This window comes from Alexandromys fortis, unplaced genomic scaffold (assembly GCF_014885135.2).
Source record: "Alexandromys fortis isolate MF-2015 unplaced genomic scaffold, M_Fortis_MF-2015_v1.1 scaffold_11, whole genome shotgun sequence".
Classification (NCBI taxonomy): Eukaryota; Metazoa; Chordata; class Mammalia; order Rodentia; family Cricetidae; genus Alexandromys; species Alexandromys fortis.
The window spans coordinates 20,911,007-20,936,954 of NW_026067912.1; the positions used below are offsets into that span (position 1 = coordinate 20,911,007).

Sequence of the window (25,948 nt, forward strand, 5' to 3'; positions counted from 1 at the left end):
CTTGCACATTCTAGACAGGTGCTCTACAATGGAACTAACTATACATCCCCAGTCAGTATTTGTTAATTTATAAAAAAAAAAGTCTATAGAGACTGGGAGATGACTCAATTAGGTAAAGTATTTGCTATACAAACATGAGGACCTGGGTTGGATCTCTACCATCCAGAGCAAAGAAGGAAGAAAAGGAAGGAAAGAAGGTAGGGAGGGAAGGAAGGAGGGAGAAAGGAAGGAAGGGAAAAAAGAAAGACAAACAGCAAAGATGAACCAGTCAAGTGTGGGGGGAGGGCACTATACATGTATAATTCCAGCACTGGAGAAACAATGACAAAATGATTTCTGGGACTTGCTGGCCCCTAGCCAAAGCAGTGAGCTCCAGGTTCAATCAGCGATTCTGTCAGCAGCTAAGAATTCCTGGTGTGGTAACCTGAGGACTGGAATTTAGATCCCAGCACCCATGTATAAACCAGGCATGGCCCTATATACCTACAACATCAGCACTGAGACGGTTGGGGAAGAGGATTGCTGGACCCCAGTGTAAGCAAAAGTCCAAGTTCCTGGTTCAGAGAGACAGCATGCCTCAAAGAATAAGGTGGAGCGTCATAGAAGAAGATATACACACAAGCATGTATATATCACACATATGCAACACACACACACACACACAATGTGAAGAGCAATAAAGACACCAACACTGACCACTGGCACATACACAAATGTGTATGCATACAAATAAAACAAAATTTCTTTATAAGTTGGATGGTGTTGAACAAATTATTTAAGCATTCTGAGCCTATTTTTTCCAATAGCAAAATAGATTGATACATATCTCATATAACACTAGTGTTATGCCCAGATCACGGGGTCCCCCAAAACCACCACGGAGTTCGTTCTATGTAAAAGCAAAGAGCCTTTATTCAATCTTAAGCTTGGACTCTCAGTCTGTCTGATGCAGGGGCTCAGAGCAGAGAGCCCAATGTCCAAGCAGGTTAGGTTTTTATCATAAAGAAGTGGAGTGAGGGTATTTCCAGGGTTCAGGACCCTGAATGGCTGACATTTGTCTAGGGGTCTTAGCAAAAGAAGAATAGGTGAGTCCTAGACCCAGGGAGATCGGGTGATCTTTCCTTATCTATCTAACCGTAGGAATGTCAGGTACTTCCCTTTAGATGCTGGCCTTCCCTGGCTGGTGTCAACTCTAGCTTTTTCTGGAACCCAGTGCTGCCTGTCAGTAAACAAAACACAGGCCTACTTTTTAGTTGGTCTCTATCAAGCATGCCATGGCAACTGTGCAACCTGGGCCCCATATGTGTGGCCAGGCTGCCCTGGGCTCCACAAATACAAACATCAAACGAGATAAACAACACACATAATAAATGCACAGTACAGGATTGGAGATATACCTGGTTAAAAATTCTGCCTTATTAATATTCATACACACAATCATATATTGATATTTTTGCATATAAGGGTTTTTCTTATTTTCTGAGATCAGGTCCTACTATGGTTCCTCTGTTGGGGTCACAAACACCCTTGCGTACACAAAGCACTAGGGAAACCAGCAATGTTAAACACATAGGAGCCTCTCCTCAATGGTAGAGATAAAATACCTTCTTTCCTACCCAGAAGGCTGGATTGGATAATGTTTAGGAGCTGGTGACCCCTTTGTCACCAGTGGAGGCAGACCTCACCCAAATCTCCCAAAATGCTGACTCCAGACTCTCCCTCCTAGACTACTGCCCTTAACTCTCAGTTAAAGCCATCCTTAGCAGAGAGAGACGTCACAAGTATTTTATGTACTCCCGACCTTTATGCTATTTTCATCAGAAACCACAGTAGATCAGCCTGTTAGCTGTAGAATTCACACTCATAGTCACACATATTTTGTAAAAGAGTTTCTAAGTGTAATGGTCTGTCCTGTCCTTTCAAGAGATAAGTCCCACCCACTCCCTGCCCCGCCTACCAAGGATCTTCCTTCTGCTTCCAGCCTCTCTCTTTTTTTCCTCTGGGAGGTAGCTTCTCCTCTCCTCTTCCCACCTCCTCTTTCTCTTTCTCTGCTCCCTCCCCTTCTCCTCTTCCCCTCTTCCCCCCTTTCCCTTTCCCCTCAGTAACCTACTAAATAAATACCCACTTTCTTTGCAGGACGCACCTATCTGTCTCTGTCTCTCACCACCAACTCCCACCTGCCTGGAACCCACAGAAGCCTGGGCAGTGGGACTAGCTGCCCCTCAGGGAACCGCAGCGGTTCACCATTACATCAAATAGTCAGACTTTAAGTTTATAGAATACCTGGAAACTCTTCCCCACATCGCACTGTGTTTAAATATGCTGATGAAGTCAATCTGAGCCAGGCTTTCATTCGCATCTCATCAGGGATCACTGCCTACATCAATACCTGTAGGGCCCCCTTATTCCTCGCTATACTTGAACTCATGACCCTCCCACTTCAACCCCCCCTCATGCAGAGCTTCTCAATATGTGGGTCATAACCCCCACGGGGGTCACATGTCAGACATCCTGCACACCAGATATTTACATTATGATTCATAACAGTAGCAAAATTAGTTATGAAGTAGCAAGGAAGTAATTTTATAGTTGCGGGTCACCACAAAGTGAATTAAAGGGTCACAGCATTGGGAAGTAGCCCTGGGTCACATAAAGTATCACAGGCATGCACCACAATGCTTGGATTGCTAGGGCTTCTTCAAGTGGCAAGAAAGGAGGAAAAGGTAAGTGGATCTTCTGAAAATATGCAAAAGTTCGTGCATATTCTTTTGCACCTCCCCTTAGGAATAGCTTGGAGGTGTTGGTGACTGCCAGACATTTAAAAGCCCTCTTACAGCAGGCTGCGGCTTTGCTTTTTCAGTCCCTAGATTTATAACATTCATAAAGTCTGCTAAAGAAGCAGCCTCCAAAGTCAGCCACTTAGAAGGGAGGCAGGAAAGACAATATGCTGTTTGTACAAAGAAGCCAAACTAGAGCAAGGTCATGGCGAAATACAGGTTTTTCTTCTACCTCCCCCTAAAGATCCAAATTACTGTACATCCTTTTAATTCAAATGACTCGCCAACTTTGAAATAAATGAAACACAACAGCCAAACTCAAAGTTTAAAAATACCTAACAAAAACCAACAACAACAATACTACCGAGGGGGAAAAAACTCAAAACCAAGGAATCCTGAAATAGCCCTACTGCTTATATAATACAGAAGAGCTTCTTCCTTCTTTGGAGTGAAATCCTCAAATCACTCATTCCCTCATTCTGACTCAACGCTAACAACCCTCACCTCAAATAGAATCACAGTGTTTTAAAAGCGTGCACGAAGGAGACCACTGGGGAAGGGAGCGCAAACTAGAAGACAGAAGGAACAGGAGAGAGGTTTTGTGCTGTCCCCAGCAGACTGGGAGACAGCTGGCCCAAATACTCTGAAGCGCTGAGAGTCTCAGCAAACCACACAATCCCCGAGACACCGTCCCACTGTCACTTAGCCTGACTACCAGAGCAGAGGCTTAGAAAAAGAAGTTCATCTTGCAAAAGATTTTATTTTAGATCTAATGAGAAAATCAAGCAACAACAGCAAACATCTGCATCCTACAATGTTCTGTCCCCACTGTGCACACTAGAAAAAAAAAAGTACTCAGGGCAGCTTGGTGTCACCAGGTAACACTAAAGACTTCAGCATAACTTTCCTGAGGTCACCAGACACCCTCACTGGACTGCCCGTTTCCTTAGAATGGACCAGACCGGACAAGAAAATTTAAACAAAGATCAAGCTGACAAAGATAATCAAAAAGAATAAAGAGGCTGGGCAGTGGTGGCGCATGCTTTTAATCCCAGCACTGGGAAGCAGAGGCTGGCCTGAGTTCGAAGCCAGCCTCGTCTACAGACTAAGTTCCAGAACAGCCAGGACTGTTACATAGAGAAACCCTGCCTTGAAAAACCAAAAGAAAAAAGATGAAAGAATAAAGAGAAGTTTGATACTCGTTCATATCCATAGCCTTACTCTAGCGTTCACTGAAAAACACTCGTTACAAAAAGTTCCAAATGTCTTTTCAAAATATGGGCTTTTCACTGGACTACAAAATGAAGATTCTATTAAGCCAGGGTATCCCTAAACTAAAGAAGCACTCCTCCCCCTCTAAAGGAAAGCTACGGAATGGAACAAGGCTGCCCAGTGCAACTATTAGAATGTATTTCTGCAAGGGCTAAGCAGTGCATACAAGGCAAATCATCATGGCAAGGAGTTTTGCTCCAAGGCTGTGACTAATATATTAAGTCTGGAGTGTGACAGTTACTAAAAGAAACCTGAGAGAGATGCCCTCACTCCAAACAGGTAATGTTCCCACCGTAAAAATTGCTACAAATTACAGGAAGGACAGAACTTACAGTTTAAACTCTCAGCCCTGCACATCTGCAGCAATTTCCCTCCACCTGGCCATTATGTGCCAAAGAAACCTGTAGTCCATTCGCTAGGTAGGTAGAGGGCATAAGACACCCATGCACATCAATGAATAAAAAGCAGAACAAAAGCCAGGCAGTGGTGTACCTTTTAATACCAGAACTCGGGAGGCAGAGACAGGTGAGTTCGAGACGAGCCTGGTCTACAGAATGAGTTCCAGGACTGGTTCCATAGCTACTGAGAAACCCTGTCTCAAAAACAACAAAACAAAACAAAACACAAAACAACAACAACAAAATAAAACCAAGGTACTCCCAAAAATAGTTCAAGACTACATAAAAGTTCAGAAGGAGATGACATATTGCAACCTATACTTGTCCACACTAAAACAAATGTTCATTTAAGGTTTTGACGATGGGATAGTGGGTAAAGTGGTTGCTATGCAAGCATAAAGACTTGAGTTCAAATCCCCAGAACCCAAATAAAGCCAGGTACAGTAGGATGTATCTTTAAAGTCTCAGTTCCTACAGCAAGACTAGAGACAGAGACAGGGGAACCCCTGGAAGCTTGCTGGCCAGCTAACCTGGCATAATGTTGAACAACAAAGACACCTGCTTCTAACAAAATGGAAGGCAAGAAATGACACTCAAGGCTGTCCTCTGATCTCTACATGTATACCATAGCATGCATTCCCCCTCACAAATTTAAAAAAAAAAAATACTTGGATCATTAGGTATAGGATCCAATCACCAATCAATACCCTTAGTCACAACTCCAAAACAGACCGTGGGTTTTCAAACATTTCCCTCCTACGTGAGATGTCCGAGTCAAGAGTAGTTCAAAGGCCTGCCAGGAGGCTCAACTTCTGCCTGCTAACATTTACAGTAAGCAGACAGCATGTGGTATGCCATGAGAGCAGCTCTTCAGCCTCCAATCAAACACAAGGTAGAACATTTTGGTCAGTCAGGGGCATAAACTATGAAAACCATATCTTACTTGTATGAGCAGAATTTACAAACTATTTCTTAGTTTGGTTCTAGGTGCTAGAGAGATGGCTCGGCAGGAAGAGTGAGCTCTTGCTATTCTTCCAGAAAACCAAAGTCTGGTTCTCGATATTCATGTCGAGTAGTTGACAAGCACCTGTAAGTCCAGCTCCAGGGATCACAGGCACTTGAACACACACGTGGTTCTAAGATCTCTTTGTTGTCCTTAAAACACAGTATCCCAACCAAATGGACTAAATAAATACTAACATTTAAATGTTGGTAGGGTGTAGCCACAAGCAATTAAAAGATACTTGTATCCTTTGCTCAACCCCTTCCACTTGCAGAAGTCCAGCCTGTGGAATTCTTGCCCACAAATACTGTGATGGCCACTCACTTCAGCAATCCACCAAAGGGGAGCACGGTGCACACCCATTACCACAGGGTGCACACACAAAAGAACAAGCCATTCTGCTGAGAAAAAAAAACAAAAGTTGCCAAATACAGAATAAACACACTCAAAATTTAAATTCTGGGCATGCCTCTCATGCGCCCATGTACTTGAACCAACACATGGCTGAAAGACGCTGTCTCAGACAGAGAACAGCAGCCAACCTTCTCAGGAAGAGGAGATGAATATGTGGGGAACAGTCACAGGAAAGAGCCTGGCCTCGTCATTGTTCTACTGCTGTGAAGAGGCACCATGACCACAGCAACTTACAAAAGAAACCATTGAACTGGGGCTTGTTACAGGTTCAGGTTTAGTTCATTATCAGCCTGATGGGGAGGACATGAAAGCAGACAAGGTGCTGGAACAGTAGCTGAGACCTCCATCCTGATCCACAGGCCAAGGGAGAGCCACTAGGTCCCTCCAAGTCCACTCCAGTGACATACTTCCTCCAACAAGGTGACACCTCCTAATCCTTCTAATCCTTTCCAATAGTTCCACTCCAGGGAGACCAAGCTTTCACAGTGCGAGCCTGTGGGGGTCATTCATATTCAAATCAGCACAGGACCATTTAAGAAGAAACAGTCCCTTTTTCTGCAGCATTCTTCTTCCTTGCCACTTAAAGCATTTAAACATTTATTTACCGTACATAAAACATTTGTTCTCTTTGGAAAATAAGACGCTACATCAATTTTTGGCTAACTTCTAGAATTATTTAAAGAGAATGCTCAAACAATAAAGAACTAATGAATGTTGCTAGTCAAAAACATCCTTTGTAGACTTTACCCTTCAAAGGAATAAAGAAAAACTGTGGGCAGCATGAAGCAGGAGCTATAAAGAATGTGACAGTGTTGTCACAAAGGAGAGAGCATTACTCAGAGAGAGAAAGGATGTGTCTCAGATCTGCAAAGACAGAAAAGGTACCGGAATCAGAAACACCATTAAAAAGACGCAATCATCCCCAGTGTCCCTCTGAAATAAAATTCCAACAATGAATCTTATTACTTTTGGCACAAACTGTACGCTGTGTGGGAATGTGGCTTTGGATTAGAAAAACTGCACACATAAAGAGCTAAGTGGTGTAGAGCGTCTGCTTTTACCTGCACATTTTCTTCTGTGACCTGAATTTCTGCGGTGTAAACATAATCAATTAGCATCCTCAGGGTCCAGCCGTCGACCTCCTTTATTCGAACTCTCTTAGCTCGGCTTTCGCTCATCTCACCTAAAACACCAAGGAATGAAGTGAAGTTACAATGGGAGGCTGCTGTGAAAATACCAACACCAAGAGAGGCCATATTCCTGCCACTCACGCGAGTAGACAGGCAACAGGATTTGCCACCGCAGCAGGCCTCACCAACCCCCCAAAGGTGTCCTGAGCAAACCATAAATTACTTCAGCTCAGCATCCAAGCCTGAAGATAACATTGCAAGATTGAGGGTGCCCTGTACCCAGCTCCATGCACCGCATTCAGTGCCTGCCCATGCGGCCGAGGGGGCCTTGATGGATTCCTTTCTCCTGGGGTTTTTGTTGTTGTTGTTTGGGTTTGGTTTGGTTTGGTTTGGTATGGTTTGATTTGCAACAGGGTTTCTCTGTGTAGCTCTGGCTGTTCTGACACTCACCATGTAGACCAGGCTGGCTTAAAACTCAGAGAGTCACCTGTTTCTACCTCTCAATTGCTGGGACTAAAGGCTGGGGTTTTATTTTTATCTCTCAATGACTTTGATTTTGTTTGTTTGATTAACTAGTATGTGTGTGTGGGCACACGTGTGTGTGCATGTATGTGTGTGTATGTGTCTGAGCATCAGATCCCCTGGAGCTGAACTTACTGGCAGTTCTGAGCCAGCCAATGAGGGTGGTGTGACCTGACCTCAGGTCCTTCAGAAGAACTGCACAACCTTAACTGCAGAGTCCTCTCTCCAGCTCCTTCCTTATAGATCTGTAATCCCATCTGTAACAGTAACAATGCTACCATCCTTGGCTGATGGCAAAGACCACATGGTGAAACGGACTCACTTAGCACCATTCTTTCCAAGAGCACACAGACACCTGCCCAGCGCCTGGGCCAGACATGGAGACTCAGGTTGTCTGTAAGAAGCCACAACCCTCATGTAGGCGCACAGTGCAAAGCCAACTACACAAACTGCTGAGGTTAGTCAGAGGGTTATTACACAAGTCACCTAAGTTCAGCTCCTACTAGCCATCTGCAGTACCTCATCCTCAAGTCCTTTCAACACCAGCACAAGCTACTTTGTGTGAGCAACGGGGCACCACGTTAACAGCCTAGGATACAGAGAGATACTAACAGTTAAATGGTGAGGAAGGAAATCCTCAGTTAGCTAGCCAGGCCTGGTGGCACAGGCATGTGACCAGCCACTCCGGGGACTGGAGCAAGATCACAAGCCCAAGGCCTGCCTGAGTGACAGTGAGTTCAAGGCCAGTCTGGGCAAGTTAGTAAGACCCTGTCTCAAAATGAAAGGTAGAAAAGGGCTAAAGGCGTAGCTCAGCTATGGAGTGCTTGTCTGGCAAGTAGTCTCTATCTCCAGTTCTAAATCTAAAAGGTGAGCCTGAGAAGGAGTGACCCTCAGCAGAAGAATTTTGTTCTAGAATTCACTAGGGTTTAGGGGTGAAAGCCTGGGAAGCTGTACCACACCCATCACCTTCACTTGAACCCTGCCTCGCACATTAATAAAAATAACAGTGGACTCAAGAGCTCTTGAAAGCTTGGTTCTGTTTGAGACACGGTGTGCTGCCGGCACCATAAACTATCAGGAAGGCGATTTTACAAGAATCCTTTGCAAACAGAAGCCCTGGGTGGGCACGGGGGGTGGAAGGGTGGAGATAATCACAGCAACAGACATCTCACTGCATGCTCCCCTGGAGACGCCTGACAAGAGCTCCAACAGAAGCCGCTCTTCTCAGAGCGGAACTACCTCAAAGAGTGCCCTGTCGCTCCCAGAGGGAAAACATCTATCTGTGCTACAGAAGAGGATGAAGGATGGGAACAGGACTGCTTCTGTGCCCCCACCTTTAAAAGGAAAAGAGGAATACAGAAAATCAATTCAACTGCATACATAATGCCTTCCTCTATGCCCCCTCTCCCTGTCTCATGGATTGCTAGGGTTTATATAATCTGAAGGCACACAGTGTCAAAAGTTAAGATACGGATTCCTAATTATAGTTCTGCATGTGTGTGTGTGTGTGTGTGTGTGTGTGTGTGTGTGTGTGTGTAGACCAGACGACAACCTCCAATTCCTCCTGGAATTCCTAGGTATCTTAGGAATGCCATCACCTTTGAAACAGGGTCTGTTGTTGGCCTGCAGCTCACCAGTTATCCTAAACTGACTGGCTACCTGCCTCCACCTTTCCAGGACTGAGACTGTAAACATGAACCACCAAGTCTGGTTTTTAAAATTAAGGATGTTTTTATTAATTATTGGGGAATTTCATACAATGGTACTTTTTCCATTTAATTTATGTATTTATTTTATGTCTATAGGTGTTTTGCCTGTATGTATGTTTTTGCACCAAGACCATGCCTGACGCTATCAGAGGTCAGAAGAGTGTTGGAGCTCCAGAACCAGAGTGACAGCCGGTTGGTTGTGAGCTGCCATGTGAGTGCTGGGAGCTGAATCCAGTCCTCTAGAAGAGCAGCCAGTGCTCTTAACCACTGAGTCACCTCTCCAGCCCGCAAGGCATTCTGATCATATTTACCTACAACTCTTCCCCTTGACCCTTTCCAGATCCACGCTTACCTCCCTATTCCCAACTTCCTGTCTTCTTTTTTCTTTTCTTTTTTTTTTAAAGTTAATTAACACATGGACTCCAATTTATGCTGTCCATAACTTCTGAGTGTACACAAGGGCACACCCATAAAGATAACTGATTCTCCCTCCTTCGGAATTCACAGACTGTCCACAGCTTCTCAGTTAGGGGTGAGGGCTCACTTCCTGCAGTGTTAGAATGTTGACTAACGTCATCTGGTGCCCTTTAGAATGCATGGACTGCCTAGAGTTCTCAGGGGTGAGGGTTCACTTTTTTGCTCTGGTCCTCCCTACCTCTGGCTTTTACCATCTACTTTTGCTTTTTGACATAGGTTAGGAGCAAGCATTTTACCAACTAAGCAATCTCTCCACTGCTCCTCCAAATACGATTTTGGATAAATGCTTTCAGCAGTAAACACCTTGCTTCATCCACAGTGCCCTGGGGCAATATAAGTGTAAAGTCACACACCTACTTCCCAGATTTCAGCATGAGCTAGTTTAGATAAAAGCCTTAGACACAATCAAATCTCTTAATTTATGTATATGACTGGAAAAAAATAGTTCTATGCCAGGTGTTTTTTACTATTATGTTTTTATAGAGGCCCTTTGCTAAATCACATCTCTTCCTTACATGTCAGTTTTAAAGATTGTCTCCCCAGAAAATTCATTTGCTCCTAACATCAACCTCCATTATATATTGCTTTTAAAATGTCTTAATCTTTATTTTATTCATCTTAACTTACAAAAGAAGTAGCAAAAACAAAAAGCTTGCCACCAAATGCACTAGCAGATTAAAAATTCCAACAATCAAACTATAGGGAAGAAAAGCAAAAGCATCCTAGGTGTTACACGGTATCTTAGTTACCATCCTTTACCACATTTAGAGAGCGTATGTTTAAACAGTATGGCTTTCTGAGATTTATGTTTGGTAACGAATTTTATAAGCCATTACCAAGATGGCTCAGTGGATAAGCGGCTCACTGGTGACCTGAGTTGGACACCTGCAGGGGGGTGGGGGGACACCCACATGGAGGAAGGAGAGAACCAACTCCACTCACACAGCACACATGGGACCACACTGACACAGCACAGCACAGATGGGTCCACACTGATGCGCGTCAGGTGTACCTCCTGCTCTTACAGAGACCTAGGTTCGGTTCCTAGCTCCCACACGGGGAGCTCACGGTCTTGGAACTCCAGTTCCAAATAATCCAACAGCTTCTCCTGGCCTCCATGAGCACCAAGCATGCATGGGATGCACATGCAGAGATGCAAGCAAGCACTTACACGGGAAACAAATCTTCAGGGGCAGGGGAGCTATCTAATGGTACTCTACAGCTCTTCCTAGATCATTTATAGCTTTGTATACTCTCGATGGACCAAGTTTATAAGATTAACTCAGGAACTCTATTAAGATCTCCACACAGATGCCCATGCTAAACACCTAAGCCACCTTGCACTGTTCTCTTTTCATTATCCACCAATCCATCTTTCACCAAAGCCTGCGAATGAACTGACCTTAATTAGACCTACAATTCCTCCTCCCACCTCTTTATCCCCTCTCTCATCATTGTATCACGGGAGCCTGATCATCTCTGGGAGAGCTCTGTAGTACCCACCCCCTTTTTGTCCAATTATATGTACATGGGTCTGTGTGTAGGTGTCAGGAGCCATTTCCCCCCTAACAATCATTACAGAAACCATCACTCTAGGGAGTCTGCAGAGAACCTCACACCCATAGTTATGTTCTATTGACAAAACCTGCCCCTCACCCAATTAACTGCTAATCTTAGCGGAACCCGCCTCACATTCCAGCTATCCAGGGAACCAGGTGTGGCCACTTGTGACTTCTGGCCTGTCTGTCTGAATGTAACCGAGCTACGTGACCGGAACCACGCGGCCTGCGAGATCCCGTACCCTGCCCCTCATCCCTTACCATATATAAACTGTAACCCGTCCCTAATAAACTGAGGCCTTGACAAAGTTGCTTGGCCTCGTTCTTCTGTCTTAGCTCATTCCCTTCCAGGTAGCGCCCCTCCGAGACCCTGGAATAACTTGATTGCGGGTGGGTTACTAACCCCTAGACTGAGTAGCCCACCCAACGCAATCCACAGTGGCGCCCGAACCAGTGACTCGGAGTACGGTCAGCTATCGGACGACACGCGCAGTCCCGGGACAACAACAAGAAGAAAAATGAAGGTTCTGCGGCTGTAGTACTCGGACAGATGGCAGAACGGGAGGTAGGCGCAGGTTCACGTCGTCCCACAAGGGGTGAGACAATCACTTTCAAAGGAAGAGAAATTCATACAGGAATTTAAGCATTCACTCAGGGACAGAGGAGTAAGAGTCAAAAACAGAGATTTATGTGTTTGCTTTATGTATATGTCTTTAACTCCCTGCCACATGGAGCGAAAGCTGACAGGCAGGTTTGCTATAAAGGAGTCTAGACTCAAAAAGCTGCAGCTGCATTTAGGACAGTAAATATGCTTCTTTTCCATTTTAAAAATCTTGCTTCTTGGTCAAAAATCTTTAGTTTGTAGGTGTAAAAGTTTATATCTAAGGTAGATTAAGTTCAGTACTGTGTTTCTGTAGAAAAAGTTTTAAAGTCAAAGATTGTGATGCATTCAGAGGATTTTTAGAATTGTTTAGGCTATCCTGAGTTTTTATTTCTTTTGTATAAGGTTGGGGATTGTTCTTTTGAGTTCTATATTGTTCTTTTGAGTTCTGTGAAAAGTTTTGCTATAATTTTAATGAACATTTACATAAAATCTGTATGTGAGTTCTGTGAGAAATGTTGCTATAATTTTTAATGGACATTTACACTGAATCTGTAAACTGCTTTCAGTGAAATTGTCATTTTTGCTGTGTTTCTTCTGCTTTCGCAAGAAAGTAGAGGATCTTTCAAGATTTAAAGTTCTTATCCTACAAGTTTTTTCGTTTGTACGGCCCGCTCTTGGGTGGGAGTCGTAATGTTTCAGCTTGAGGTTCTTTCCTGCTGCCAGGTGTTGCTTCAGGCTAGATTGCTGAGACTCAGGCCTCTCACTAAATTTATCAAGGGCCAGAGTTATACTCTTAACAAGTGATAATGGTTAAAAATAAAAAACATTTCCGCCTTCACAGGCAGAGATGATGGGAACCAAAAACTTCTGTCCTGCTTGCTTAAAGTTACTCCAAGATATTTTGTGGTATTCATGGATATTTAAAAGGTTAATGTCTCATTTATCCTAGGTGTAAAAGAGGTACATCTGGGTTATTTTCAGATTCTGGCTATGATAAAGTAGTTCTGCTCTGGGCATGGCTGAGCACGTGTCCTTGTGGTATGGTTAAACAACTTTGTATTTAGGCCCAAAAGGGGTACTGCTAAGTTTTGAGGTAGATATCTGCCTAATTTTACATAATGGAGGTCCCTCACTGCTGGGGAGACTCTCACTCAGGTCTTGGGAGGGCGCGGCCCCCCCCCCATGGCTCGCCAAAGACTATCCTTGCTGAGGTTGCTTGCACGTGGCCTTAGTTGGTGGGGGAGGAGTTCAACCCCGAGTGACCGGGAAAAAGAATTTTTGTGAAGAGACCACAGGCCAGTGGTCCAGAAGGGTCATAAAAAAATTTCAAAAACCCAGTGATGGTCGCAGGGGCGCGTCTCCCTGCCTCTCGGGACCACTCCCAAGGTCATAATCAGCTAGTTTCAGTTAGTACCTGCAGGGGAAAACTCCCTGTTTCTCAAGATGTGGTCTGGCTTTCTCGATTGCAGTTTCTCGGGATTGCTATCAGGATTGCAGTCTGGTTTTGTATTGAGTTAGTTCCTGGTGCAGGGTTGCTGAACAGGCTAACCCTGGATTTTTGATTCTCCTCTTCCTGCTGGGGGGGCTGGAGAGATGGCTCAGTGGTTAAGAGCATTGCCTGCTCTTCCAAAGGTCCTGAGTTCAATTCCTGGCGGCCACGTGGTGGCTCACAACCATCTGGAGTGAGGTCTGGTGCCCTCACAAGGCTAGTCCTGGATTTTTGATTTTTCTCTTCCTGCTGGGAGAGTTTGGATTTGTCCAGGTTTTTCAATGCTGTGTGTGATTCAGGGATGGCTGTGCCAGTATGTACTTCCAACACTGCTCCCAGCGCCGCAGCTGCCGCCACGGGCTGCAGCTCACTTCCAGCGAGTTTTTTTCCTACCCACGTTTTCTTAAGCATAGATTGTTAACAATAATTTTTAATCTTGGTCATTTTTACAAGGATAAGGTAAATCTCAGAGTTTTGATTTGCCTTTCTCTGACGGCTAAAGGATGTTATATTCAAACATTTTTTAGGTGTCTCTCAGTCATTTTTAAGTACGTTTGTTAAGAGTTTTTCAGTTTAGGTCTATAACAAATATTTTTATTGGATTAAATTTTTAATAACTAATTTCCTGAGTTCTTCACATATTTTTGGAATGGATTTATGATAAATAAAGATCTTTTCCCACTCCATAGCCTTGTTATACAAAAGGTTCTCAATTCAGGAGATCTAATTTATGGTTTCTCACAATGTTTGTGCCACTGAGGCTGTGTTTACGATGTGGCAAGGTGTGCTTCAAAAAATTTTTCTCTATAAGTTTCAACAAAATTTTTATATGCTGAAGCCTTTGGCTCATTTGGGCTTAAATTTTGTTCATGGAGATGGATATAGATCTATTTTCATTCTTCTACATGTTGGTGTCTAATGAGACCAGCATTACTAGTTAAAAAATGCTTCATTTTTCCATTTTCCTATCTGCAAGGCAGACTTGGAACTTAAGAGGAGGATAGCTTACAAACTTTTGGATGTCCAATGGTTAAAGCCCTACTTATAATGTTCTTATGAGAGATATTGAGCTGCTAGGTAAAATTCTTACAAAAAACAGTTTCCAATAGAGAGCTTAAAACAAGTTGCCTAGCAGGTACTCAAACAGGTAAAGTATACAATAATCAACAAATACAGTATATTAATTATAATTCAGCTATGGCAAATATGTATATTAAATGTAAAACTTATTCTACAACAGTTTTATAAAAAATGCTGTTTATGTCTAAACCTTCTCAATTTTGCCAGTTAAGATATTAAACTCTTAATTTAAAACAGTAGCCTGTCTGGTACAAAAGGACAGGATAACATCTGGAAAATGGTATAATAAAATATTGACTATGATCAATGTTTCTTATACTAAATAATAGATTCATTGATAATTTTAAGATGGATTCCTGGACAATTGCCTTTGCTCAATTCAAAGGCCAAAAACAATGGTCTTTTCCCAGATCATTGCTACAATTTACATAACTGTATTTTGCTAATGTTATAGCAAAAAATCCCTTACAGGATTTTATAAAAAAATTTTACAAATGGCTCTTCCAATGGAGGAACTGCATATATGGCTAATAATAAAAAAAAAAATTGTGGAGCATAACAAGGCTCCTTCAAAGCAACTCATAGAAGTTGCAAGCAGATCCAGATGCAAATGGATCTGGCCTGATAACACCAAGCAGACCTTTGCTAAGGCAAGGTAAAAAAGCCCTTCAATGCATTATGAAAAAACCCGACCTATATATATATATATATTTGGGGTCGAGGAGGTGTTTATGCTTTTTTCACAGAAAGAAAAAATCTGGACTTGAGTCGTGGCTGAGGACATCCCACAGAGGAGTTCCAGAGATGATTGCAGAAAGGTCCTTGGTCCGGCCTTCCCTGCCCCCAAGGAGAAGAGTGCCTGATAACAGAACCTGCTACACCACTCTGCAGGGTGTCATCCTGCCTCCAGAGTCCAGGGAGACCCGCCTGAGATAAGTGCCAAGATGTGCTTCAGATAGCTGAATCCAGCTCTCTTCACCCAGGAATCCCACCTGCCCTGAAGCACAAATGCTGAACTGCTTCTACAGTTTAAACTCTGGTTTGCTTTAAAGCTGAGATGCAGACTAAACATCTGTTTTAATCTTTGGGACACAAAACTCATTTTAATTAAAATATTAATGCCTCTTCACTTAAGAAGGGGGAAGATTGGGGTTCCTGTCACTGTTGCTCAGAGACTGGAACTGGTGGTATTTGTTAACAACAATGTATGTCATTGTACTCTTACTGAAATTGATCTAATGATATTTGTAACTGCTTATAGAGGCTGGAAAAGGTTTGACACATGCTGTAAAATGTTTGGGTTTAGTGCATATGTTAAAAATTTTAGATTTAGATCCCTTTACACTGCACTAATTTTTGGCAAACAGCACTCATAATTTTAATGTGGAGTAGGCATTTAGGAAGGAGGATACCTTAGGCCAGACTAAAAGGTGAATACTGGGTTTGGAAGGTGCCCTTCCTTCTTGTCTAAAAATGGAGCTATTGGTGCCCAAAATTATATCATTATATCTTTTGTTTGAGGAGCTCCTCACAGTTTTTCATTAATGATAGACTCAGGCACCCAATGACGGGAGTTAGTGTGGATCCTCACCTGAATAGCACACCATACAGAGGCTGTAAAGGCCGGCTCAACATGGCATGGTGCCAGGTACGAGGAAAGCTCTCCACACAGCCTAAGACAGGATGCCCTGTGGTCTGCTTACTTTAACTCTTGCTAGATACCTTTTATTTGAGAAGCTCCAAGGAACTAATGCTAATCATAAGGCACCCCTCTGTTCCCATGAGAGGTAAAATTGCTTCACCATTCGAGAGGAGGGTTTCTACTTGTCCCAGTCCCTTCTCTTTTAAATCTGACACCAGGGTTGACTCTGACTTAGTGCCCTCCACTTAATAACTGTTTGCCTTTATATAAGAGAGGGGGAATATGTCAGGAGCCATTTCCCCCCTAACAATCATTACAGAAACCATCACTCTAGGGAGTCTGCAGAGAACCTCACACCCATAGTTATGTTCTATTGACAAAACCTGCCCCTCACCCAATTAACTGCTAATCTTAGCGGAACCCGCCTCACATTCCAGCTATCCAGGGAACCAGGTGTGGCCACTTGTGACTTCTGGCCTGTCTGTCTGAATGTAACCGAGCTACGTGACCGGAACCACGCGGCCTGCGAGATCCCGTACCCTGCCCCTCATCCCTTACCATATATAAACTGTAACCCGTCCCTAATAAACTGAGGCCTTGACAAAGTTGCTTGGTCTCGCTCTTCTGTCTTAGCTCACTCCCTTCCAGGTAGCGCCCCTCCGAGACCCTGGAATAACTTGATTGCGGGTGGGTTACTAACCCCTAGACTGAGTAGCCCACCCAACGCAATCCACATGTAGGTGTGTGCACAGAAGTACAGGTGTCCTAGGAGTCTCAAGAGGATTTGGGATTCCCTAGAGCTGGAGTTACAGACAGTAATGTGTCCCCCACCATAGATCCTAGGGACCAAACTTGACAACTGTCCAATGATTAACCTTGCCTGGGCACTAACCTGACACATAGGACTACTATGTTGAAAATTGGTCCATTGCTCCTTGACCAAGTGTGCAAACCCTTCTATAGCCAGCCTCCAATTCACCACCTTAACCCCATATACGCTCTCACTACTTTCCGCCATAAAATATGCCAGTGGGGAACTGTTCGTAATTTCTCACACAGACCAAACAACTTCTTTCCTTGATACCTGTCCTAAACTCTGCCCTACTGGGCTCTACACCCCTATTCCTGGGCTCTACATTCCTATTCCCCAGACCAAGCTCCACACATCCTTCAGGATTTCACTGGAACCTCTCCAAGATGCATAATCTGCTGGGGGCCCACAGCTGGCTTGGGTTCTTGCCTTAGATACACTTGGAGACCTCATGCATGTCCACTCTGCCAGAATCAACTCTCTCCCCCGTTCTTTGGGGGCTTCCTAATGGCACAGATGAAGGCTTTCTTAGTCCTATACCCCACAATGCCTGATAAAAATCCAATACCAGTTGCATGAATTAATAACTAAATGAGAGAAAGCATGCCAACTAAAAACGAGGCATGCATAAAAATGTTTTTATGTTCATCTTGATCGCGAGTCATGAGGACTTCAGTCACCCAATAGCTATCTACACTCTACACTGCAAGCAGAATTAAGTAATCCATCGCTAAGTAACACGTCGTCTACTTGATTTATTAAAAGTGAATGGATGGGATGGCTCAGAGGGTAGCAGCACATAATACTGGTTTTTCAAAGGACATGGAATTCGGTTCCTAGCACCCATGCTGATAACTTACCACTATCTACAACTTCAGATCCAGAGGCTCCAATGCCCCATTCTGGTCTCCATGGGCACTGAACTCGGGTGCACAAAGCCACACAGAGATAAACATTCACACATAACTAAAAACAAAAATAAAACCTACATGTGTGGAAACACCTCTCTTAGATACATGCAGCCACCACCCCCTCATCAAAGAAGTCTCTCTAAAATAAATGGAGACCATCACAGAAAACCACAAGTAGACACAAGGCGGAGATCAACAGATCACAAGAAGCCCGGTCCTAACAGATATAGCTACATCACAGCTCCTCCATCTATAGCTCAGGGAACATCACAGAAGAGCCAGAATGCCAAGAAGGCTGCAGTGAAAAAGTCTCTCCGGGAATGGCTACATCAAGGTCAGAACAATGGCAATATCAATGGACATGTTAAAATGGAAGGAGGGATTTCTGTAGGGTACCAGACAAGAACTAAAGACAATGGATGACTGCTGAGAGAAGCAGAATTAGCCTCTCCCCAGAAGGAGTCCCCCTTATCAGTTAGTCAATGTGGGGATAGCTGGAAGGGGTTGGAGGGAGGAAAGGGGGAAAGAAAGTGATATAACTCTATTTCAGTTAAAAATACTTTTTTAAAAATATAAACAAAGAAAATATAAAAAGAAAAAAGGTGAATAGGTTTAGGACAAACTCTATAATCTACTACAGAAAAAGAAGTCCATTATTCTAATTTCAATTTTATTTATAATTAAGGAGTACTTGAATAAAAACATAACACTGGAGCTGATTACACTGAGACCGTAAAAAAAAAAATCAATGACAGAAAAGAAATTAAGAGCACACTGAAAATCACATTTAACTGAAGAGTTCTACCGCTCTTCAAGTTCCACTCGCCATTGACTACTCGTCACTGACTTCTGTTCTCTCAGTTGGGGTTACAATGACGCTGCTAGCAACGTCAGCCTGGCCAGGTGACTCCAGAGGCCACACCAGTCACCCCTGTAACGGTCAGGGATCAACATGCCACCTTAGTTCTTCAAGAGCCTAAGACAAACACGGTAAATCCATGTACTTATAGCTTTAGTCTCGTTAGGATAACTTGTGGCAAAGACTTATTGGCTCGTAAAAGAGCAGGGACAGGAGACAATGTCCCTCCTTCTCCAAGAAGCTAGGTCTACTATTATAGGCATTTTGCATTCCGGAGGACCAGCGGAGGTATTCACTGATGGTAACAATAGAGACAGAAGGAAGGAGGATCCTAATAAGGTTCTAAGGCTACAGATCAGCTGTGTCAATGCCCAGCCTCCTCCTTACTACTCGGCCCAGCTCGAGTGGCATCCCTGCCTCTTGAAGCCCCAGGCATTCTCAGGCTCTCTGCATGCGGCTTCCTATTTCATTTTCTTCCCAGCAGCCATGAACAGCAGAGCGCTCTCTTTCCTCAACAAGTTTATTCACTTCCTAACTCAGCCTCTTCTCCCATCTCGATCCCAACAACAGGAGCCGTCGATTTGTTCACCTCCACGGTCCTCAAAGCCTACGACAACATCCATCAAAAGGAAGATGCTCAATTCCTCGATGTAGGAAAGTACGAATCTTAGACAAATAGAACCATGCGTATAACTTTCAATGTTTACATTCTTTAATCACTCAACTAATAATCTATGTTTACCTTTCTTAAGTTTTGGCTAATTTATAATTACTACAGTACAGGAAGTTATCAAAAAGTACACACTCCCACTAGCTGCTAATGGTACACACTTTAATCCCAGCACTTGGGAGGCAGAGGCAGGTGGATCTCTGTGAGTTCGAGGACACTGTAGTTTACAGACTGACTTCAGAACAACCAAGGCTATACAAAGAAACACTCATTCTCTTGAAAAACAAAACAAAACAAACAAGTCCAAAAGTTCATACTCCCCCCCAAAAAGTACATATTATTCAGTATTTCTTAAGAATTTTAACCTGTGGCGCTGGGGAGATGGCTCAGTGGTTAGAACACCTGCCAATCTTCCAGAGGACCCAAGTTCAAGTCCCAGCATTGACATCAGGCTGTTCACAACTGCCTGGAGCTCTAGCTTTAGGTGGAGTCGATACCCCTGACCTCTGACCTTCAAGGATAGCTGCATTCACGTGCATACATACAGACAGACACACACATAATTTTTAAAAAAAAAAGTCTTTTTAAAAGGAGAATTTTAAGCTGTATCACCAAATGAAACGAAATGTGTCAAATAAAAGTGTTCTAAAGACTACGTTTTTAACAAACAGTATAAAACAAAGAACCCAATTTGCTATGTTCTTTCTCAAGTCATAGTTAACCACCTGGCCTGGTTCTAAATAGTCCCAGACTTCACAAGATGAAAATCTGCAACTACATCGTGGAATTATTTATCACCTTCTTTCTCTATTCAATACTTGAAACTACAAGGAGGAACAGAAGTCTTTTTTTTTTTTTTTTTGGTTTATCGAGACAGGGTTTCTCTGTGGTTTTGGAGCCTGTCCTAGAACTAGCTCTTGTAGACCAGGCTGGTCTCGAACTCACAGAGATCCGCCTGCCTCTGCCTCCCAAGTGCTCAGAAGTCTTTTTCATATCCTATAGTTCAAAAGAAATTTCCACCTACAATTTATGGGAGATTAAAAATAAGGGCCTGGACTGGAGAGATGGCTCTGTGGTTAAGAGTGCTCACTGCTTTTGTTCAGGACAGAATTCGGGTCCTAGCACCCACTCCAGGGCACCCATAACTCCAGTTCCAGGGATGTTAGCTGCTCTCCTGGCCGCGCAAACTCCTCTACACATATGGTGTACAAAAGCTCACCAAAGCTTCACACACATACACATAAATAAAAACTAAGTAAATATAAATGTTTTCCCCTCGAGACAAGAGTCTTGCTGTGTTGGCCATACTATCTCAAACTCCTAGACACTGGCTCTCACGCGGCTGGGACTGCAAGCCTATGCTACTGGGCATCCCTGGTAGGGCTCAGTTAATAGCTACATTTTTGTTACTCTATAGAGAATAAAAAAATTATCAAAGGAAATGTTTATGAATCCTCAGCTACATGGTGAGTTCAAAGCCAGATTGTGCTACATGAGACATGGTCTCCAAAGAAAGGAATAAAGTGGGGGGAGTGAGGGAGGGAAAGAGAGAGGCTATGAAGGAAATAATTACAGAAGTCATGGGGAACTGTGGGGGGGGGGGGGGAATCGGAAGGCACCAGACGGTGAAAACATTTATGGAGTGTCATGTGCATGTATGAAATCTCACAGTGAAACTCGCTCTCTTGGACAGTTTATATATCTACTAATGGGTTTTCAAAGGGAAAAACTCTAGCTGTACAGCCTAAGGCTTGCTCACTTCCCACTCCTATACAATATAATGAAATTTAGTTTAACATGACTGTGATACTTACTCCAGCATGAACTCGGGCAGTTACTCTTGGGTTTTGGATTGGGTTTAACTTTTAAGAATTATTTTTGAGAATTTCATACATAAATACTATATTTGCATCATCTCCACCCCCTCCTCTATATTATTAAGTCCTTCTCTGTTCCTTTCATTCCTTCTCAAATCCATGACCACTTCTTTAGTTACTGTAAGCACAACACACACACACACACACACACACTGGTTTTTTTTTTTTTTTTGTTTTTTAAAAGGATCTCCTGCATGTCAGGCTTGCCTCCAATTCACTAAGTAGACAATGGATGACCGTGAACTCATGTTCTCCTGCCTCCACCTTCCAGTAGACAGGATTACTACAGGTGTGCACTACCACGCCCAGCTAGACTGAGCCAAAAGACATGCTAAGACATTCACATATATGACCTCATCCAATCTTTCCAAAGATCCAGAATGTGAGTGCGATATTATCACCCTATTTTCCAGTTGGGAAAAGTGAAGCCCAGATTATTCAAGCCAGTCTCCAAAGACTCAACTGTCCCCACAAGGCTGTGGCCCCTGAAGGTTGGCCATACAGAGGGCACAGGTCTTCACTGCAGGATTGCAAGACCAACATTCCAGAGGAGCGTTCTGACAAGCCAAGCCCCTCTCCAGAATGGGGACACCACAATTTTAGGTGTCCTTTGTAAGAAAATCCGTATCCCTCCCCTCTCCTCCCCTTCTCTCCCTTTACTCTGGCTGTACTGAGGGCTGAACCCAGGATCTGTGCATGCTAAGTAAGTGCAGTACCACTGAGCTTCACATTTAGCCCTATGCTGTTTTTTGTTTTGTTTTCTAATGAGGTTTCAAGCATAACAGACATACATTAGTTCTTTTCCAAAAGAGCTAACAGCTCTCTATACGTTTTTATCCATGCCAAAGCCAAAGCTTATGGACACACTAGCCTTTATTTCAGATTTCCAAAATAAGAGATCTTAAGACACTATAAATACTGGATAAAGCAAATAGGAAAGCCATTTGGAAAAAAATACAAAATAATAAAAATGCCTTTCCTTTTACATATACAAAATAAACCAACCAAAAATAACTCAAGGGCCCCAAAATGTTGCTGTAAATGGCAGGAAGGCAAACTGTGGGAATATATGCGATGTAAACTTGAAGTGGCAAGGTCCGGCACACCCAACTAAGCGCAGTAGGTCCATGTGTGTTTACAATGTAAAGGTGAATAGATTCGCAACAGATGGAGGCCCTTCCTTTATAATTCTTCATTTCGTAAAACCAAAGTGCTGAAAAGAAAAGTAAGGTTGGAAAAGCCCCAGGTCTGAACCGTCTCATACCTGTAAACATGGCGTGGAAGTAAGGGCTACAGGCCGCCAGCACCACTCTATGAGCGGGGATTTCCATGTCTTCTGCCACAATCGTGACATCACACAGCAAATTCTGACTGTTCCCGGGGAGAAAAAGAAAATGTAAATGCCTCCAATAATAAAATTATTCAATATCCTATATAAAGCTGTTGCTGTAAAAAAAAAAAAAAAAACTTTTAGGTCTGTTTACTTTAAGAAGATCCCTTCCCTCCCAACAGAATCCATAAACATACGGACACAGAAAGCAATATACTGAATAAAGGTCCACTCTGCCAGGCCTGCCCTTGTCACACAGACCTGTCCAAACTTGACTGCGATCTCCCACCCTGCAGGGAGCTGGGGAGGAAGAGCGACAAGGCTCTCTGGAGCAGACACAGCTCAGTAAGAACACGCTGGTGAGGCATAAGGAAGCCGAGGCAACTGGAGAAATAGGCCCCTCCTGCCTGCCAAGCTAAAAAAGATACTGGACCTGACCCTTGGGTCCCCATACAAAGATGAAATTATGTTCAGTTACAATGGCTGCTCAGAAAGCATTTGGGCATGCAAAGTTTAACCTGGACCATTTTACCAAGGTACGGAGTATTAGTCCCCAAGGCCAAACTGTATTATTAGTAATAAGACTGAAAAGCAGTATGTAATCTTAAAACAAATTCATCAGCTATCAAAATTACACTTCTGAAACAGCCACCCTAGTTCACTTTAGAATGTGTGGTGAGTGTTGTTTTGGTGCTTACGCGATACTACACTCTCTGGGTAACTAAAAATGTTACTAAACTGGGCAGTGGTGGCGCACACCTATAAGTCCAGCACTCAAGAGAGAAAGGCAGGCAGATCTCTGAGTTCGAGGCCAGCCTGGTCTACAAAGCAAGTTCTAAAACTGCCAGTGAGTGCTGTTACATAGAGAAACCCTGTGTCAGGGAAAACACACACACACAAACCACATAAAACAAAACCAAATAAAAAGGCAAACAAACAAAAGCTACTGACAAAACCAGCAGGAAGGATTTGAAGCCCAAACGCACCTTGTTGGCGCTCATGGTGTGAAAGACGGGAATAGATGTGGTACACACACACATCCTATCCACGAACACGTGAGCACTGAACCTGTGTCTGAAGTACACAGCTTACACTTCACTCTCAATGCCGCTCCCTCTTTCCTTCAAGGGGAGCCTACTGTTAATTACCTGTCGCCTCACAAGCAGCGCGTTCTCAGGCGCATGAGCAAATCTTGGCAGTTTTTCACTTGCTTATGAACAGGCTTCTGCGGGGCTCACACCAAAACTTTTTGAGAAGTCTGCTGTCAAGTTCTCTCCTTAGCATAGGAGAAACTAGGAGAAAAAAGGAGCAACCCAGCTCCAAATATGACAGCGTTCCATGGCCGCATTCTTGATGAGCCTGCTGTGCCATTTAGACGGAAGGGTGGCTTGTGGGTGGCTCTGACCTAAGGTCTCACAGACACCGAATGAGGCATCGGGAAGGTCTGCTATTAGAACCATTAATGGCACTCATTTGGAATTCCTCTGGATTAGGCAGACAATGGCCAGCCAAGTCTACCACCAGCACAGAGGTTTAAAACCTCTGTATTCTGAATGCCAGGGCTCACAGGTAAACCAACATGAAAAGAGGCATAAACACCTTCCCTGCATAGTCCATTTCATACAGTGAGGTAGTTACCATATAGATTCCCCCAAAATGTACAGCTGAGGAAACCAGCGTTAAAAGTGAACAGTGATAAAGTGCTACACAGTATGTATGAGAACTAGGGGTCTAGCCTCAGCCCCAGGCACACACAGGTAACCTGTCTACAGCTCCCCCTCCCCCGAACTACATAGCATGTATGAGAACTAGGGGTCTAGCCTCAGCCCCAGGCACACACAGGCTAACCTGTCTACAGCTCCCCTTCCCCCGCCCAAACTACATAGCGTGTATGAGAACCAGGGGTCTAGCCTCAGCCCCAGGCACACACAGGCTAACCTGTCTACAGCTCCCCCTCCCCCAAACTACATAGTATGTATGAGAACTAGGGGTCTAGCCTCAGCTCCAGGCACACACAGGCTAACCTGTCTACAGCTCCCCCTCCCCCAAACTACATAGCATGTATGAGAACAGGGGTCTAGCCTCAGCCCCAGGCACACACAGGCTAACCTGTCTACAGCCTCACCCCCACTCCCTCGGAACTGCTATCATTATTCAAACCCAGAGAGGCTGAGCCCAGCACCTTCTTTCAACCATACAACCACCTAAGTAGGGTACTTACAAGATTTCTTAAAGCTTGAACAAAATCAACTGGTCTTGAACTTTTATGTAGCCCAGGCTGGAACCAAAATCTCTACAACGCCCAGGCAGACCCTGAACTCTTAATGACCCTGCTTTGGCTTCCTGCTAGGGTTACAGGTGTACTTTACCACATCTTGTCAAGAAGTTATGAAGTGTTACATACTGTTGATAAAAGGCTCAACTGGACCGTCTCTACAAATATTTACAAGGAAAGTAAATAAAGTTTATCCACTAACTCAGCAAAGCACTTCGGGAAAATCTCTGACCTTCAGGCTCCCAGCAAAAGCACGGGCTTGACCGACAGTGGAAAACACTACCAGGGGACGCTGGGCAGGGTAGCTTACACCTGGAACCCCAACACTCAGGAAGCTGAGGCAGGAGGATGTCAAGCTTCAGACAAGCCTCTTGCGCAACATAATGAGGCTACCTGTAAGTAACCAAACAAGAGTCAGCTCCATCAGGAAGGAGCAAGACAATCCCAACATAACAACATTCTGCCTGGTGGAAAGATGACCCTCGGCAAGGGACAGGGGGGACCTGTGGCCCAAAGACAGTGGACAGAAGGATGGATATAAGTGGGGGAGTTGGAGGGTCAGCAGGTGACAGGGTCTCATCATAATGGGGCCAACCTGGCTTTTCTGTAGTGAGCAGGGAATCTGGACTCCAGTCAAATGCAGGCCAAGGGCATCTTGTTTGCCTTGTGTCAGCAATTCCTCCTACGGAGCTCATTTACAGATGGATCTTAAGTAGCATTACACTGGAATACCTCAAAAACCACAAAATTAATTACGCTCGGCTTCAATTACAATTACTCATTGATCCAAACCTCCTAGCATAGCACCTGCTGGTTGCTACATAATGAGCTTGGCCTCACTGCCTTATTAGCTGATGTCAGTTAACTAATAAGGCTAAAACATTAACAAAATATTACACAGGCACACCCAGGGTGAGGTTGCGGGAAGGCTGAGGGCCTCGTTAGAAATCTTGGATACATTTGCCTTTAGACCTATTTTTTTTTTTTTGTCCTTTTGTGTCAAGCAATAACATATTTTTTTTTTGGTTTTTCAAGACAGGGTTTCTTTGTGGCTTTGGAGCCTGTCCTGGCACTAGCTCTGTAGACCAGGCTGGGCTCAAACTCACAGAGATCCACCTGCCTCTGCCTCCCGAGTGCTG

General features: G+C 43.9%; 1 protein-coding gene across 2 annotated transcripts in view; it reads right to left on the reverse strand.

The window, feature by feature from the left end:
- Klhl2 (kelch like family member 2) overlaps positions 1-25,948 on the reverse strand; it is a 113,450-nt gene that overhangs the window by 64,108 nt on the left and 23,394 nt on the right. Inside the window, exons 3-4 of one of the 2 annotated variants that reach the window (XM_050138690.1) lie at positions 22,469-22,575; positions 6,926-7,047 (exon numbers count right to left, since the gene is read on the reverse strand). In XM_050138690.1, the coding sequence (XP_049994647.1) occupies positions 6,926-7,047; positions 22,469-22,575 (229 nt within the window). The remainder of the gene's footprint in view (positions 1-6,925; positions 7,048-22,468; positions 22,576-25,948) is intronic. The other variant, XM_050138691.1, reaches the window with a different exon arrangement.